Below are 19540 nucleotides of genomic sequence, written 5' to 3' on the forward strand. Positions count from 1 at the left end.
AAAAAAAATATCATGCATTTCTAACTGAAACAGAAGTACTGAAGCTGGGAAATATCTAAAAACCAAAGAGAAACTGTGATTTTATAAAACTTGTAAAGCCATTGTTACATGCAACATTTGTAGAAAAGCTGACAGATTACACCATGTAAGAAAAAAGTGATTTAAACCACTAGCAGGGGATACATGTCTGTGCAGCTTCTCTCCTGACAGCTTTATGATGTAAATTGGATATCACCAGTATTTTACTGTGATTATTAACAGCAGATGGTGTGCTGTCATAATTAAAAACCATACACTTGAACTCACAAAGTACTGGCTGTAATTTGAATAATTACATAAACAAGTGTATTTGCAGTTAGAATTAGGTTAAAGTAAGACACTTTTTCAGATGTTTAGAAATTTCTTTCATTTTAAACCCATAAATGAATGGATTAAACAAAGGATGATAAAGGAGTACTTGTAAAGTCATTATCAACCGTGCTGCTTTTGGAACATCTGATTCCACTCGAGCTATAATTACATCATATACAGTCAAAGTGGAGAAGCTGATTAAAACTAACAAATGCGGTAAACAGGTTTCAGCAGCTTTTTTCCTGAACTCTTTACCACTGCGATGAGATATTAGCAATATCCTTGTATATGTAAAAACTGTAAAAAGCATTGGGAATATTAAAAGATTTAACAAAGAAATGAGTCCAAATATGGTAATTGATCTCGATGTCACACAGTGAAGTTTATAAATTGAGTTGTTACATAATATTCCTTTTAAATTAAAGTTACATATTTCAACCTGAGCACTCTGTATTGTTTGTACTGCAATATGACAAGCAGGAACAAACCAAGCTAGAACCAGGAAAACACTCACAGTGTTTCTATTCATTATAGCTGGATATCTCAAAGGTTTACATATTGACACATATCTATCGAAGGCCATTGCTGCCAGCAGTAAGAATTCTGAACCACCTGAAGAATAAAAGATAAAAAACTGAAAGAGGCACGCTGAATATGATATGATCTGTTTTTCAGATAGAAAGTCAATCAAAAGTTTTGGGTAAACAGAAGTGCTGTAAAGAATACAGTTAAATAACAAAGCTGCAATGAAGACATACATTGGCTCATGGAGGTTTTTGTGTATCCAGATCAGGTAGACTATAGCAGAATTACTGCAGATAATTAAAACATATGCTGTAAACATTACACAAAAATATAAATACCTGTATTTGTTCATTTCTATATACCCATTAAGAGTTATCTGGGTAATGTTTAGGTTGTCATCCATAAACGAGCAAATAACTATTGTAAATGTTCAAAAGAGAAAAAGAGAAATATTCTATGTTGCACAAATATTTACCCTGCACCGAACATCTTTTTCATTTCCTCAATTTAAAATACACTGGTTAAACTGAGTTCATTATCATTTGAAGTATTACAAACTGAGCAGGATGAGTTTGCAGAAAGATTTTATCAGGTTGTTAAATGCTCTAAGGATCACATCTCTGGAGGCTTGACACACTGTCACACAGTCTGGACGCACAGTCTGGCTTATTCAGCATGTACCAGAGCCCACAAACAATAAAGAACACACTCTGGACTTACTGATTTCGAAGAGTCTGAACCAAGGTGAGAGTGTGTGATGTGGGACTGTCTGATAGTGATGTGTAGATGGATACCAAAATATTGATACTACCAATACCAATTTTTTTATGTTCTAGCACGATTTTCATTTTAGTATATTGATATTTTACTGATTTGGGGTAAAATTCAGTCTATCACAGACTGGAATAGCCTGGAAAGTAATTTTAATATTAAGATTTTCCCTAAATTAAACCCAGTGGTCAGGAGCTACTTTTTCTTCTGCCTGCCAAAGTCAGATGACCCAGTGTAGGGGTACAGCAGCGCATCACTTAGGCCATAGCATCACGTGTGGAGCTGAACAGCAACGGTGTGATGTATGATGTGTGTGGGAAGACATAGAAGTGTTGTAGCAACACCACAAACCTCCTTAGACGTCTGAGAGTCAACCATAACACAGTATACAATTAAATTATGCTGAGGAAGAGGAGGACATTACCGGGAAAGGTGCTGGAAGGGCAAGACACGTCAGTCTTAGAGTTCTTTGATGCTGCAGGCAGGTATTAACCAGGTACTAACCAACCAACCACTATTCAGTGGTTTGAGGACCACTAAATTTAGTGGGTAAGGATGCTACAGAGGCTGGTGTCATCTGGTGTTTCTGTACAAAGTAGTAGTAAATTCAAATTTCAGTCTATCCCAGCAGTGTCAGGAACTACTTTTTTTTCAGTCTGCCAGTCATATGTAAAATGGTAAATGGCAAATGGTCTGTATTTATATACCGCTTTTCTGTACTTGGGATACCCAAAAGCGCTTTACATCATACATCTCATTCACTCATTCACACACATTCAGACACTGATGTCCCAGCGTAGGGACGCAGAAGCACATAACTCAAAGAGAACGAGAACCTTTTCAGTGCACACAAATTGTTTTAATAGAGGTGATCACAAAGCAGTGAATAACTGTAAACATGAGTCAGCTCTTTAACCAGGTCTTTTCTTTAACACCTGCCTTGGTTCAGTCAATGAGCTTGTCACTAGCTTCAATGCTAAAATGTGAAATGTTATGGATGTTATTGCTCCCACTGAGGTGAAGGTGAACTGTGGAAGCAAAAAGTCTCCATGGAGAAATTCCACACTGATGAAAAATGACAAAAAGAGTAGGAAAGTTGAGCGCCAATAGAGCAAAGTAAATTTACAGGTTTATTATGGCATCTATAAAGACAAACTTCACTCTTAAGCTGGGAACATACAAGGATTTTCTAAATATTATGAGATTTTTTATCTGTTAGAGACCCCTCACATTGAGGTAAAAGAATCAGGCATTAAACAGTGTGTGGTGTGCTCCAATAATCTCAGCACAGAGCAACACACACGTAACAATTCTATCCCACAGCCTATCTAGAATCTGGTCCTCCGAGCCAGAAATCTTGCACGATCAAACTTAATCTGACAAAAACGAAGAAGAAGAACCATGACAACAACTGGAAAACACAACACCCAACATTGGAAGAGGACACAGATGAAGTAATGATGGTGGTCTTGCGACTATTGTTAAGAGAAATATCCCAAACTTTATATTTCTCCTTGCTCCCCAGTCAGCTCGCTCTCTGATTGGCTACATTCCGTTCCATGTCACTTATCAATTATCGGCTTTTCCCACACATGTAAAGATTTTTGGTCGTAAATATTGAACAAGTTTAATTTTTGTGGCTGTCACCATGAGCCGTTTCAGAGCAGATTGTCAGGACAAACTTGCTCTTTGTGTGAGCAGACTTTGAGATAACAACAAGATGTGGATAGTGGGTGAGATAATTATCAGGTAGCGCAAGCAGGTAGAAATGATTGAGCTGATGAGAGGGAGTTGCACAGCCAAAGAGCAGGAGGTCACGGCAGACTGTGACAGAACGCTACCGCAAGGGATGGCCCCCGACATCCCCCAGAACACCATGCTGGGCAGGCAGGGGGGACCCGGAGGTGGGCACAATCAGGCGGAAGGAACAGTGGAAGAAAATAAAGGCCTAAACAGAGGAGCAAGAGACTTCCTTCTCCTGGTCAGGAAACAACAGAGGTTGAAAACGATAAGCACACTGAAAAGGCGACAGACCAGTAGAGGAGCAGATAAGGGTATTGTGAGCATACTCAATCCACAGAAGGTGCGATAACCAGGAAGAGGGATCCTGAAAGGCCATACATCGCAGGGCAGTCTCCAACTCCTGGTTTAGACTCTCTGTCTGGCCTCTGGTCTGAGGATGAAATACTGAGGACAGACTGACAGTGGCATCCAGCAGACCATACAACTTCCTCCAAAACACTGAGGTGAATTGAGGACCCTGGTCAGAAACCACATCTACCGGGAGACCTGCAAACAAAAAACATGGAGTAGGTCCAATTGTGCAGTCTCTTTAGCAGAAGGATGTTTGGTTAAGGGAACAAAATGAGCCATCTTACTGAATCGGTCCACTATGGTGAGGACCGCAGTGTGACCACCTGATGCAGGCAGACGAGTGACAAAGTCCAGGGATATATGAGACCAAGGGCAATGATGAACAAGAAGAGGGTGAAGCAATCCAGCCAGAGGTCTTCATGAGGTCTTATGTTGGTTACAGGTGAGGCAGGCTTTAACGTAATCCTCTCCTCTAGCAGCCTAGGCCACCAGAAATGTTACTGGATGGCCCGCTGGGTCTTTTGGATACCTGGGTGACAGAAAAGCTTGGACGAATGTCAGTCAGTTACTGATTCCCTTCGGCTTGCTAGATCCACTGGTCAATCCTCATACTGCATGACCTGTCTGCTGCCTTTGACACGGTCAACCATCACATACTGGTCTCCACACTCTCGGAGCTTGGCATATCAGTATCTGTCCTCTCGTGGTTTATGTCCTACCTCACAGGAAGATCCTTCAAGGTATCGTGGCGAGGGGGAGTGTCCAGATCACATGGGCTGACAACAGGGGTGCCTCAGGGCTCAGTGCTTGGCCCTTTTCTCTTTTCACTATACACCTCCTCACTCAGTGCAATCATTAGCTCTCATGGCTTCTCCTACCACTGCTATGCAGATAACACTCAGCTTTTCCTTTCTTTCCCACCTGACGGCACAACCGTCACAATGCAAATATCAGAATGCCTTGCTTCATCCCGCATGGATGAAGGATTGCCACCTTCAGTTAATCTGTCCAAGACAGAGCTTATTGTCTTTCCAGCCAATCCTTCCTTACTGCCACAGATAAGCGTGTAGTTTGACTCTATCACCCTTGTGCCTATGTCTTCTACCAGGAATCTTGGTGTCATGGTAGACAACCAGCTGAACTTTAAAGACCATGTTGCCTTGGTTGCTCGATCTTGCCGATTTGCTCTCTACAGCATCAGGAGGATCAGACCCTACCTGACTGAATACATGGCACAGCTCCTGGTGCATGCTCTGGTCATTTCATGCATTGACCACCCCAACTTCTTACTGGCTGGTGTGCCTGCATGCTCAGTTAAACCTTTGCAGACAATCCAGAATGCAGCAGCACATCTGGTCTTCAACCAGTCCAAAAGAGCTCATGTCACTTCGCTACTAATCGCTCTTCACTGGCTTCCAGTTGCAGAACGCATCAAATTCAAAGCTCTGCATCTGGCTTACAAAACAATAACCCAAATGGCTTCTGTCTGCCTCCACTCATTAATCCAGAGCTACACTCCCTCTCAACAGTTATGCTCTGCCAGTGAAAGATGCCTAGTGCTCCCACCACAACATGGTGCAAAATCAGTAGCTAGACTCTTCTCCTCCGTTTTCCCCCGGTGGTGGAACAATCTACCAAACTCTGTCCGATTTGCAGAGTCCTTTTAAGAGCACGCTAAAGACTCAGTTGTTAAAGGAGCATTTCCGCACTTAGCTTAACTCTTCTACACAACAGAATGAGTTAGAAAGAAGCTCTTTGGCTCAACCAAGTATTGAATAAGCTGTGTGCACTATGCCCAAATTGATATTGTTCAATGAAATCGTAATCTTGTATTTAAACAAAATGACTTACAAAAAAAAAAAAAAAAAAAAAAAAAATTATATGCACTGCCTCTAGCACTACATGACAGCACCTGGGTCCAACTGGACTCACAGCATTCTAACTACCACTTAATGATGATGTCCTATCTTGTTTGAATTCATGCTTGTGTTGTTCTTACTCTCAAATGTAAGTCGCTTTGGATAAAAGCGTCTGTTAAATGACTGTAGAACAGAATAGAATAGAATAGAATAAAATAGAATAGAATGGAATAGGCCCAGTGCAACATATCTGACCTTAGAGATGGAGGAACAAAAAGACAGGTGGACAAGAACTGGGACCAGGCTTATTACGGAATCCATTTTTTGCCCTCGTCTGAATTCAGGAGTTCAGTCTCTTAGCAGAGCGTACATACTTCAAGTTCTTGTGGTCTGTCTATACTTGAAAGGGCTCCTTGGCACCCTCCAACCAACCAGTTACGTCATTCATCAAGAGCCAATATGACAGTCAGGGGTTCTCTATCTCCGATATCGTAGATTCTCACAGCGGACGATAATCGAAGAAGTAGGTGCAGGGATGGAGTTTCTGATCCATGCCAGAGTGTGGCAACAGGACAGCACCCACCCCAGCATCAGAAGAGTCTACCTAAAGCAACAAGGGCTTGATTCTGAAACCCGGCAGCCGGCCTCGCTTCCGCAGCCATGGAAGACAGCAGAGCCTCATGCTGTCGCAGGGCGCCCTCTATCGTCTCAAAGAGGGAAAGCGGTAAGGGATTGTATGCTGGGTCCATGTTTTAGCCAGATTGTACTGTAACAGGGATGGTGATGACCCAAATGCCACACAAATAGACTGGGGGAAAAGGAAAAACAAGCTTTATGAAATTTCCAGGAAGATTCAGATGGATTGGGCACAGGTGAAATCGAACCCCCCGTCACCTACTTGCCAGGTAAAATTGTTTTCTCTGGACCAATGGGAATGACTGTGAGGATACAGAACTGAGGAGTGAGCAGAAGTCCAGGAGATAACAAGATGATGAAATGTTGGTTTAAACAAGTGAGACTCACTGTGATTGCTGGTCCTCCCAGAATGTGGTTCAGGTAAATCCAGACACTGAACAGAGCTGAGACAAAAGGCAAGATCAGGAACATGCAGGTTCGGAGCCAGGGACTCAGAGACAACTTCAAACACAGATCCAGGACAGGGCCAAGATGCGAGGCAATGGTCTGGAACAGGCAGGCAGGGCTGGCAACAGGGAATCAGTCTGGGAACAGGCATGGAAACAAAGACAATCTGGCAAATAGTGAGTGAGACAGGTCAGGTTAGAAAAAATGTTTGGTGCCCTTTGGTTAATGAAAGTAAAATTCACAATGGTCACAGAAATAACTTGAATCTGACAAAAGTAATAGTAAATAAAAAAATCTATGAAATTTAACCAATGAAAGTCAGACTTTGCTTTTCAACCATGCTTCAACAGAATTAAGCTGGGTCATCTGACTTTGGCATGCAGAAAAAAAATAGTTCCTGACAACTGGGTTAAAATAAAATAGATAAAATGCAAGAAATAAAGTTCCAGTGTCGGGAAAGACAGTATTATAACATGATCAAGTTTAAAGATTCCAACTACAGGCAGAGGCTTGACCTTAACTACATCAATCATCCACCCCCATGCTCACAGCCCCCCTCTGAGCTCTGCCACTTTGCCCATTTTTGTATTTTCTGGGAGCGATGGCAGGCGTGACGCTACCTAGATGGCGATGGTAGGAACCACCCAACAAGCTTTACTTTTGCTCTTCAGAAACCTACGGGTGACGTCACAGAGGCTCCATCTTTTATATACAGTCTATGGTTTTGTCTTAAGCAAGAAATTCATAGTTAATCGTGTTGATTTCATCTGGCTACTTCTGTCTGCTGTCACATCAAAATAAACATCAGTGAATCCTCTGTATGTGCCCTCATGAAGTCTTCTCTTTATGGTAGCCTCTGGAGAGTGTTATTCACTTGGGTGGATGTTGTGAAGGGGTTTTTCATCACTAAGGAAAGGATCTTGCAAACATCCACCTCTGTTCTCTTCCATGGACATCCACACCTGTTTTAAATTCCCAAGCTTACCAGTGAACTGTTTTCCTTGCAAAAAGTACCTGACTGTTGAGTTGGTCATTCCTAACATTTCTACTATCTCTCTGACGGATTTCTTTCACATCCATTGAGAACTCTTTTGACTGCATGTTGTGGGTTCACAGCAACAGCTTCCAAATGCAAATGCCACACCTGGAATCAACTCCAGAACTTTTACCTCCTTGATTGATGATGGAATCACACACACGCACACACACACACGCACGCACACACACACACACACACACACACACACACACACACATGTTCAGAGTCTTTTTGAAAAAGGACAACTTAGACAACCTGCATTTGTTATTATATCTATATTTAAAAACGTTAGTTAATTCTTTTGCACTTTTTGCCATCTATTAAGAGCCATTGTGGACGGTCCAGAGAGTCACTCGCAGCTCCAGAGCCAGACCCGGCGGCATGGGCGGGCATTGGGGGGCCGTGCCCGCCCATGGACTCAGCTATGCCCGCCCTGGACTAAAAGCAGTTTTTCGTTATTTTATTTGGGTCTGGGTTTTGTTTTTTTAATCGGAGTATCCATCTTCCTTTCAAACTATCTATCTTGATGTGTCAATCTTACAATCCAACCAATGAACAAAGGCAACATGTTAGCCAATTACAAACGGAGGGGGGCGGGTCATTAGTTCAAACGATTAAGCTCACCGGTCTGGTTGCTGTGAGATTAGGTGCTTTTTGCCGTCGTTGGCATGAACATACTACATACTGTATTGTGGTTAAAGTGGTTAAATCTTTGCTCCATCCTTTCTCACACATACCTCACAGATACTCCATTGATAGTCCTGGTCAATTTAACTTGCATTACTTGCAGGCAGAAGGGTCAGCTGCTTAGTTCTGCTCCTTGTGCTCCCTAGCTGCTGTAGCTACCTTCCCCAGCTTGAATGTTTGATCCAGTGTTCAGATTTTGCTTATTTTTAAAAGAGAATTGAAGCTATGGTGTTGCTCTCTGTATGACCCAGCCCCTGTTGCTGTTCTTGAGTTTTGAGTTTTGAGTTAATTAAATGGACCCAGCACTACACTATGGTATTTTGTTATATATATATGTATATATATATATATATATATATATATATATATATATATATATATATAAATAAAAAATATAATTATATATATATAATATAATATTTTTATTTTAGGATGAACTTTCCTTTTTCTAGTGGGAGAAAATGATTTGTTAATACTGTAGGAGTAGCCGCAGAGCCACTGTTCATCCTAAGGCATATAAAATGTAGGTTGAAAAAGTATGCCCCCCTGAATAAATGTGATGCCCCCCCTCTAATTTGTTTCTGCAGCCGGGTCTGTCCAGAGCTGCAGGTTTTAGACCCGTGATTTAGTGTCTGTAAAACAAATTTACTACATTTTCATCATATAGGAGGAAGGCCTCTTTTAAAGGAAACAAACATTTTGCGTTTAACAATACAATTAATCACAATTAATCTTAATGTAATTTTATATGATTAATATATACAAACACACACATTTCTGTTTTCAAAACAGCAAAATCCAGCCTGAGCCAGTACAATTTGTCATTGATCTATGTTTTATTTATTTATTTATAGCAGCACAAATGACAATTGATGGACCAATGTGGAGACAAAATGTCACTAAAACAGGATGACAAATTACTTGAGAGAAAATGAAAAAGAATAAATAAATACATGAGTTAAAAAAAGAATTACAAGTTGGATGGGGTCAGGGTGCTTATTACTGTAGTAAAGCAAAAAAGTAAAACAGGTCACAGGTAAAAATAAAATGCATAATAAAAAATTCAGGGGTATGGCCAAGTCACTGAGATTAATGCTTTTGTTTTTTTTTTTTAAAGAACTATGTTGTGTTTTGGATATTTAAATAACAGAATTTATTATCTGGTGCTGGACTTACCCTTACTGAGCTGAATTTGTGATTCAGGAACAGGAACATGTCTTAAACCTGAGACTGTGGATATTTTGTTTTTGCAAAGCAATCTCGGTTCAAATTAATGTCAGATGTGAACATTTCAGAGCAACCCTCAGTTTGAGACTTACAGGCCTGACTGAGACCGGAGTTGAAATTGTACTTCACAGTTGTCTACAGCAGAAAAGCTGAGTGAAAAATGTGTTTGATTATATCACTCTTTGATTCTCTTTCTCCTAATTTGTTTCTGAGTTGACCCTTTTTGTCAAAATGGGAAAGGAAGAGATAAAGTTAGAGTAGAAAAATTAAGACTGTTGGTCTAACATGATACAATGTAGAGAAGCTAACTCCTGGGAAACTGTATTTACTCATCAGATATGCGTGTTTAAACTTTTTAACATATAATTCAAACCTGACTACAGCCTTTATCTAAGCAACTGATCAGTAGGTTTAAATGGGTTATTATAATACTCACACAGAAAGTCAATGTGAGCTGCTTCATTAGCTGAAACTAAAGATGCACAATATCGGCCTAATAATGGTGTTGATCAAGATTAAAAATTGTATATTGGCCATTCCACCAATTTAATTAACAGATAAAATAACAGGCACTAGCAACATAATCCAAGTCTGTTTTGTTTAAAAACAATTGTCATGATTCAGTTTTTTCATGTTGTACATAATTTAAGTTCAAAAACATTTTCTTATTTTAAACAGTAATTTTTAAGTCATTTATTTATTTATTTTTACACCTGCATTTGCCAACAGCCAAGATGTCAGCGTATGCAGGATAATAAATTTAAATTTCACAAAAAAAGAAACCAGATAATCTCTGCAGTTAGCTGTGTGTGTAGGAAATATCAGTATTGATTATCATTCAAATGAGCTGTAAAATATTGGCATATTGGACATCAGAAAAAATAATCATGCATCTCTAACTGAAACAGAAGTACTGAAGCTGGGAAATATCTAAAAAAAAACAAAGAGAAACTGTGATTTTATAAAACTTGTAAAGCCATTGTTACATGCAACATTTGTAGAAAAGCTGACAGATTACACCATGTAAGAGAAAAAAGTGTTTTAAACCACTAGCAAGGGACACATGTCTGTGCAGCTTCTCTCCTGACTGCTGTATGATGTAAGTTGGATATCATCAGTATTTTACTGTGATTGTTAACAGCAGATGGTGTGCTGTCATAATTAAAAACCACACACTTGAACTTACAAAGTAGTGGCTGTAATTTGAACAATTACATAAACAAGTGTATTTGCAGTTAGAATTAGGTTAAAGTAAGACACTTTTTCAGATGTTTAGAAATTTCTTTCATTTTAAACCCATAAATGAATGGATTAAACAAAGGATGATAAAGAAGTATTTGTAAAGTCATTATCAACCGTGCTGCTTTTGGAACATCTGATTCCACTCGAGCTATAATTATATCATATACAGTCAAAGTGGAGAAGCTGATTAAAACTAACAAATGCGGTAAACAGGTTTCAGCAGCTTTTTTCCTGAACTCTTTACCACTGCGATGAGATATTAGCAATATCCTTGTATATGTAAAAACAGTGAAAAGCATTGGGAGTATTGCAAGATTTAACAAACAAATGAGTCCAAATATGGTAATTGATCTCGATGTCACACAGTGAAGTTTATAAATTGAGTTGTTACATAATATTCCTTTTAAATTAAAGTTACATATTTCAGCTCGAGCACTCTGTATCATTTGTACTGCAATATGACAAGCAGGAACAAACCAAGCTAGAACCAGGAAAACTCTCACAGTGTTTCTATTCATTATAGCTGCATATCTCAGAGGTTTACATATTGACACATATCTATCGAAGGCCATTGCTGAAAGCAGTAAGAATTCTGAAAAACACGTAGTATAAAAGATAAAAAACTGAAAGTGACACGCTGAATGTGATATGATCTGTTTTTCAGATAGAAAGTCAATCAAAAGTTTTGGGTAAACAGAAGTGCTGTAAAGAATACAGTTAAATAACAAAGCTGCAATGAAGACATACATTGGCTTATGGAGGTTTTTGTGTATCCAGATCAGGTAGACTATAGCAGAATTACTGCAGATTATTAAAACATATGCTGTAAACATTACACAAAAATATAAATACCTGTATTTGTTCATTTCTATATACCCATTAAGAGTTATCTGGGTAATGTTTAGGTTGTCATCCATAAATGAGCAAATAACTATTGTAAATGTTCAAAAGAGAAAAAGAGAAATATTCTATGTTGCACAAAAATCTAACCTGCACAGAAAATACACTTGTTAATCCGAGTTCATTATCATTTGAAGTATTACTAACTGAGCAGGATGAGTTTGTGGAAGGTTTTTATGAGGTTGTTAAATGCTCTAAGGATCACTTCTCTGGAGGCTTGACACTGTCACACAGTCTGGATAACCTTGGGCTTATTCAGCATGCAGCAGAGCCCACACACAATAAAGAACACTCTAGACTGAATTCGAAGGGTCTGAACCAAAGTTACTTTGGGGATGTGGAACTTTCTGATGTTCGGTTTGATACCAAAATATCGATACTAATGATACCCGCATTTTATGTTCTAGAATAGTTTTTCATTTTAGAATATCAATATTTTTATGCTTTATTTATGCTACTTTCATGACATGTCTTTTTTATTTGGTTATTATTTAAAAACTTTTAATGACTAGCAGCTCTGTTTTTTTTTTTTGTTTTTGTTTTTTGTCTTTCTTTTTTTTTTTTTGCTTGTTTTTGTTTTTTGTAAGAGTTGTAGAAAATCTTCTGGTGTGTTCATGTACAGATGTAACAGTTTGTTGTCTGGTGATGGTGTGGATTAAAGGGTCATTTTCTTCTGTCTGTGATGTTTTTGTCTCCTTTCTTCTTCCCTTTTGCATCTTTTTGCTATTTTCCTTCTTTTTCTGTCCCCTCTGGTCAGGTCCAGCAAGATTACATAGATTCCGTGATTCAAAGTAAATAAATAAATAAATTAATCAGATTATCTAGAGGAGCCCTACCCATAGGCCTCCCCTTGGCAGAGCAAATTTGTTCAGCACAATACAGCAACCAGATTATCATTTTGCTTGCTATGATGCAGGACAGGCCAGGTAAAAAAAAAAAAAAAAAAATCTATCCATATTTTACTGATTTGGGGTAAAACTTCAGTCTATCACAAACTGGAATACAGTGGAAACTCATTTTAATATCAAGAGCTTCCCTAAATTAAACCCAGTTGTCAGGAACTACTTTTTTTCTGCCTGCCAAAGTCAGATGACCCAGCTTAATTCTGTTGAAGCATAGTTGAAAAGCAATGTCTGACTGTTATTGGTTTTATTTATTATTACTTTTGTCAGATTCAAGTTATTTCTGTGACAATTGTGAATTTTTCTTTCATTAACAAAAGGGCACCAAATATTTTGTCCACGTGTGTATAACCTGGCCTGTCTCACTCACTAATTGCCAGATTGTCTTTGTTTCCATGCCTGTTCCCAGACTGATTCCCTGTTGCCAGCCCTGCCTGCCTGTTCCAGCCCATTGCCTCGCATCTTGGCCCTGTCCTATGGAAAGCCGTTTTATTCAAAATTAAATAAATAGAAAAATAACTAAATTATTGAATATATATATATATATATATATATATATATATATACATATATAAATAAATATATATATATATATATAATTTATTTAATTGGGATCATGAGGACACTTTCATTTTGGAGTAATTTTTGGGAGCAACATATAGTGCAGCACCACATTGTGCTGCGCCTATTTCGTGCTTCTGTTTTATTTCGGATCCATATATTCAAATTAAGGGGCGGGGCTTCTAGACGTGGGCTGAATGTAGTAGGGGCAGAGCAGAGTGCCTCTAGAGAGAGAGTGGCGCCATCTCCGTTCACTGCAATGGTTCAGTTTTTTCATAGCAATGGCGGCGTATGGAGCCCCTCAAAAGTTCCCGGTAGTTAGCAAAAGCTAAGCGACGGTCAATGTATTTCAATGGAGCAGATTGTCGGAGCTACACTTCTTCAAGGTAAGGTGTTTTAACAGTCATATTTCCATATCAGTTGTGCATCGAAATCAACTTGACAGGAGTAATTAAATATGTCGACGGATTGTCCCCGTCTAGATTAATATATTTAGAGATTATAAACCGATAAAAGTTTATGCTAGCACACTGATAGCAACAGATGCCACAGGCTGATGAATGTAAATTCTGTTCGTCAATATAAATTGATCCAACGCCGTTGATAGCGAGGTTAATGTGTAGGGAGAGCGATTGTAGTTACATTTTTATTTAATTTTAATGTATTTATAAGGCTGTGGAATAATGGACAAAGATATGAAAATGAATACACAGTATTAGATAGCACAATACTCTTAGTATATATGTTTACAATCTTTGCAACTATAAAACCTAACCTGTTAAATGTAACAAACATGTTAACCTTAAGAACTTAACAAAATATACATATACAAAATAAGTGGCTGATTGTACTTGAGTGCATTTGCTGCACTAGACAGCACTCAGCACTCTCCCAGTGTGCAGGATGAGAGCAGAGAAGCAGAGAGATGCTTAAGGGAAGTATATCACTCTTCCCTCGTGCAGCATTGTCCTGAAGAACTTTCAGCAGTTCTGGGGTTGCCTGACGTTAATTGGGATACTGTTCTTCTTCACCTTCCTGGTTTGGCCACTTTTAAGTGTTGTTTCCTGTCTTTTTTTCTACATTCTGCAACCTCAACCATATAAATCTCCCTGTGATGTGTTCTCTGTGTTTAATTTAAAAATATTAAACTTCCCAATGATATGGTCTTTGAAAATGTGTAAATGCATTGTTTTAATATGATTACCTCACATATTTTTTTGTTTTTACAGTCCCTGATGGTGGTCAAATGTATCCTGCTGACTTTGGCCATCCATATTTTCCTTCTGTCCCTGTCTTTGGGGAAGCCATACATATGCACGCCTTTCTCTGAGCGAGTGGAGCATCCCCATGCAGCACAGCATACCATGGTTAAGACTGTACCATGGTTAAGGATAGCAGAGAAAAGAAATGGCTAGATATGCTGATCTAGTCGAGTTTTATTGTAAAGGAATTCTTTTAGGTATTAAATGCATTTGGAAAACAAAGGGTGTTTGTCTGATTTATTGTGTATATGTAGGGAGTAAGTCTTGGGATAGTTAACAAATAGTGATAGAAAGCCATGTATTTTCCATGAATTGAAATCAAAATTTTATTTATTTGCCATGGATTTTCTGTAATAACACATTATATTGTAAGTCCAGACTTGTGTAGTTATCAGTCTGCCTCAGTCAAAATAAGTCTTAAGACTTAAAAGCAATTCACACAAGTAGATAGTAATAAGTAAGAATAGATGACCCATTTATTTGAAATGAATTGGGATCTAAATTTTATTTATTGGATATAGATTTCCTGTAAGAACAGTTATCATTATGCTGTGAGCCTAGATTTATTGTGTAGTCACTTGGTAAATCATTGTCATCACCTGTTGGTATGCCTCAGTCTGAAAGATAAAGTTAAAAAAACAAAATATTACGATTTACATTGCTGTTGATGTCATACAGGTTTAGTTAACATGATTCATATCAATGAACACAACTATAAAAATATTGCAAAGCAAAGCCTTCATTGATCATTATTTACCGATTATCGTAGTTTTCTTATTATTTTGTATTGGCCGCCAAGCACTTCCTGGAACTTTTGGAGGCTACGTGGACCACGTGATCGGCAAGCGTTTTGAGCTTCCGGTGGCGCCACTCTCTCTAGAGTCACTCTGCTCTGCCCCTACAACGTTCAGCCCACGTCTAGAAGCCCCGCCCCTTAATTTGAATATAAGGATCCGAAATAAAACAGAAGCACGAAATAGGCGCAGCACAATGTGGTGCTGCACTATATGTTGCTCCCAAAAATTACTCCAAAATAAAAGTGTCCTCATGATCCCAATTAAATAAATTATATATATACATATATATATATATATATATATATATATTTATATATATATATATATATATATTTATATATATATTTATTTTTATATATTTATTTATATATATATTTACTTATTTATATATATATATATATATATATATATATATATATTCAATAATTTAGTTATTTTTCTATTTATTTAATTTTGAATAAAACGGCTTTCCATACTGTCCTGGATCCATGTTTGAAGTTGTCTCTGAGTCCCTGGCTCCGAACCTGCATGTTCCTGACCTTGCCTTTTGTCTCAGCTCTGTTCAGTGTCTGGATTTACCTGAACCACATTCTGGAAAGACCAGTAATCACAGTGAGTCTCACTTGCTTAAACCAACATTTCATCATCTTGTCATCTCCTGGACTACTGCTCACTCCTCAGTTCTGTATCCTCACAGTCATTCCCATTGGTCCAGAGAAAACAATTTTACCTGACAAGTGGGTGACGGGGGTTCGATTTCACCTTTGTCCAATCCATCTGACTCTTCCCCAGTCTATTCTTGTTGCATTTGGGTCGTCACCATCTCTGTTACAGTACAATCTGGCCAAAACATGAACCCAGTACACAATGCCTTACCCCCCCTTGAGACGATAGAGATTGCCCTGCAACAGCATGAGGCTCTGCTGTTTGCATTGGCTGCGGAAGCAAGGCCAACTGCCGGGTTTCAGAATTAAGCCCTTGCTGCTTTAGGTCGATGCTTCTGGTGTCGGGGTGGTTGCTGTCCTGTCGCATTGTTCTGGCATCGACACTGCCTAGTCACAGGAGCATGGACTAATTGATCTGCCAGGCTTGTGTCATTTTATTGATTTTTTTGTGTTTCAACTAATTTGTTATTTAATCAAGTTGCATGATTATTTGGCTTTATTTCTTGTGCATGTTTTTTTTTTATGTTGGATTGTTGATTTTGTTTTTGAATGTGTAGCACTGTGGCCGTTGTGTTTTAACCGTGTCCCCCCTTTTCTTTGTCAGGTGCTTCGGGTGGTGGTCCACGATTCCCCTTGATCGCTGTGTGAGTGTGAGTGATTACACAGATGTTTAGAATGTAGACCCCTTCTCCCTGTTAGTGATTGGAGCTGCCGTGTGCTGGGTCGGCCCCTGACAGTGATTTTCCATTTTGCCTCAGTGCTACTGTGGCGTTAAGGGGTCGTGCAAGGGTTGGACAACGCCACCCCGGGGCTTCCACCCGAGGAAATGAACCCCGGTGGTAATTCTTACCACCAGGTACCCAGGTTCACAATGCACGAGGCAGAGACAGCACTTCCAATAAACCAATGAATTTATTAAACAAAGCAATATCCGTTAAAATAACCAATAAGATTAAAAAAGGGTAAATCAGGGCTGAGACCTACTTGGTTGGGAAGGGTCCAAAAACAAACGAAAAAGGGGATCCCAGGGACACCACAAGTGAGGGTGAACAAACCACACCAACTCAATTCCACACAACACACATAGGGGGAAACCACCAACAGGGACACCGATCCACCACCACGGGGCTCAGCACCTGATAAAGGAAAGAAAACAGAATTATAATCACGCTAAATAAGACAAACCAACACAAACTTGATAAAAGAAAATACAAAAAACGATGTCTATTCTAAAACGGGCATGCGCACGCGTGCACGCCAGCTCGGCTAATAGTCAATATGAAAGGTTCCTTCTGGCTAAAGAGCTGACGGCGTCAGCGCACACACCGCAGCCGTCAGTCCCTGAAAAAAAACAAAACTTAGCCGACACGTCCTCCTGACGAAGATCCTCTTTAGTGACCGCGCCGAGCAAAGAGCAGCCACACCAGCACAGCCAAGCAACACAGAACGGAACCAAGCAAAGCAAAGCAAAGCAGCAGCGGTCCAAGCAGACGTGATCCAGCGCTGCACGGTCACTCCACAGCTCGAATCAGACGACCTCGTATCACGGAGCCTTCACCGACCCGCTTTATCCTCTGCAGCTTAGCGTCAGGCGGCGGGTTATCACGCCGCTGTGTATAAAAGGAATCCCCGACTAGTTATGCAGCCTGCAGCCTCAGCCTCATGGATCCGGGAGCTTGATGAAGAGTGCACCCTGCAGCAATACCCGGTGAGTCTCTGCAACAATGACCAGAGTGAGCAGCACTGGAGGGACAAACAACCAATTTGCAGCAGCGGCTGCTAGCCTACCTGCACCATCCAAGAGGGGGAAATTACGGATACCAGGAACTGACGTAACCCAGCCACCAGGAAGCAAGAGGCAGCCTGCACGCCCTGCTTGCCTTTTATATCATCGGCCTGCTCAGTAATTAGCCGACCAACACATACGGCAATTAATGAAACACATAACATCCGTGTGTCCTGCTACAATCGGCCCCCACCAGTTGAATCATCGTCCCGATGATGGATTTTCAATTTTAACACCAGGGCCTAAATAACACAGTCACAGAGTGAGACACTGGACCAGGGGGACTTGCCACCCTGTACACGGGTCTCCCTGACGACCTTGGAAGATGGTGCACATTAGAATGGTGGCCAGCCGTCGACCTAACAGTGCGCCGCGCAAGAGGTTCCTCCACCCCATGGGGAGGAAGACTACTACTGGCTGCCAAAGCACCATCGACTGATGAGGCTGGCCCTGAAGATGAGCCTGGGGTTGGCTGGGACGGCAACGGCTGAGAGGTGGTCGGAATCACTGCTGCTGCTCGTGGAGGAGCTGACAAGCAGTCTGGCGGTAACGAAACCAACAAGTCGCCGTCAAATGAGGACTCCTCCTCTACTTGAGGCCGCCGAGGAGGGGGTAACGCAGGACTAGCGGCGCCACCTGGCGAATCACCTCCTACTACTGGTTTCAAAAGAGACCGATGGACCTGCCTAGTCTTGGTGGGATCATTCTCAGCAGCAATGGTGTAGACTGGCCCTCCTCCGTTTGGTGCCCTTACAATACAATACACCTCTGGGGCCCACTGATCCTGGATCTTATGGCGTCCCCGTATACCAAGGTAATGCAACCAAACCAACTGGCCCTCCCTAAGGGGGACACTTTGGACTTGCCTATCATGGTTTCTCTTGCGGCGTTCAGCAGCTACCCTCAGCCTGTCCCGGGCCCCATCGAAAGCCACCTGCAAGCGAAGTTGGTGTTCATGGACCCACTCGTGGACATCACCACCCACAGGGTCCTGAACTTGGCCCAACATAAAATCCACAGCTAGCCTAGGCTCCTGACCAAACATCAACAGGAAAGGAGACTTTCCAGTTGCCTGATGTGGGGTGGTGTTGTAGGAGTACAGAACTTGGGGCAGACAAGAGCTCCAATCGAGTTTCCGGGGCAACGGCAACGTACGCAAAAGGTTGTGCAGCGTTCTATTAAAACGCTCACATTGTCCATTACCTGAGGGGTGGTACGGTGTGGTGCGGGACTTTTCAATCCCATATAAAGCGCAGAGCTGCTTAATGAGGAAGCTCTCAAAGCTCCGCCCCTGATCCGAATGTAACCTTGCTGGCACCCCAAATCTTGAAAACCACTCCACTACCAGAACTTGAGCTACCGTCGCGGCCCGCTGATCACGGGTAGGGACGGCCCACGTGTACTTGCTAAACACATCAGTCATAACCAGAACGTTTTCCATGCCATTCCGGCTGGGCTCCAGCACCGTAAAGTCAATTGCTAGAATCTCGTTTGGCCGTGACGCCAGCAAGTGACCCATGAAACTGTGGGCAACCGGCTGATTATCCTTAGCCATTTGGCACCGTTTGCATGCCTGGCACCACTGGGCCACTTCCGCGGACATACCTGGCCAATAGCACCACTGTTGAAGGAGCTCTAAGGTCCTCTCAATCCCCTGATGGCCATGCCCCTGGTGCACTTCGGTCATCACAGCAGTTTTTAGCGCAGCCGGCAACAACAGCTGAAGCCGGACCTCTGCCCCATCAGGCCGGAAAACCTGGCGATACAGCACCCCATTTTTCTCAACTAA

General features: G+C 40.8%; 3 protein-coding genes across 3 annotated transcripts; all 3 read right to left on the bottom strand.

The window, feature by feature from the left end:
• Positions 1 to 361: 361 nt before the first annotated feature.
• LOC121650576 (olfactory receptor 11H2-like) lies at positions 362 to 1279 on the bottom strand. The gene has a single exon (XM_042002143.1). The coding sequence runs from the start codon at positions 1277 to 1279 to the stop codon at positions 362 to 364; it is 918 nt and encodes a 305-aa protein (XP_041858077.1).
• A 9598-nt stretch (positions 1280 to 10877) lies between these two features.
• LOC121650577 (olfactory receptor 11H2-like) lies at positions 10878 to 11795 on the bottom strand. Its single transcript, XM_042002144.1, has one exon. The coding sequence runs from the start codon at positions 11793 to 11795 to the stop codon at positions 10878 to 10880; it is 918 nt and encodes a 305-aa protein (XP_041858078.1).
• Positions 11796 to 17927: 6132 nt separating this feature from the next.
• LOC121650578 lies at positions 17928 to 19363 on the bottom strand. The gene is made up of 3 exons (XM_042002145.1): positions 19235 to 19363; positions 18116 to 18550; positions 17928 to 17993 (listed from the first exon to the last, which is right to left on the bottom strand). The coding sequence occupies exons 1-3, from the start codon at positions 19352 to 19354 to the stop codon at positions 17928 to 17930; spliced, it is 621 nt and encodes a 206-aa protein (XP_041858079.1). The 5' UTR covers positions 19355 to 19363.
• Positions 19364 to 19540: the final 177 nt, after the last annotated feature.

The sequence above is a fragment of the Melanotaenia boesemani genome, chromosome 12 (assembly GCF_017639745.1).
Source record: "Melanotaenia boesemani isolate fMelBoe1 chromosome 12, fMelBoe1.pri, whole genome shotgun sequence".
In the NCBI taxonomy this organism is placed as follows: Eukaryota; Metazoa; Chordata; class Actinopteri; order Atheriniformes; family Melanotaeniidae; genus Melanotaenia; species Melanotaenia boesemani.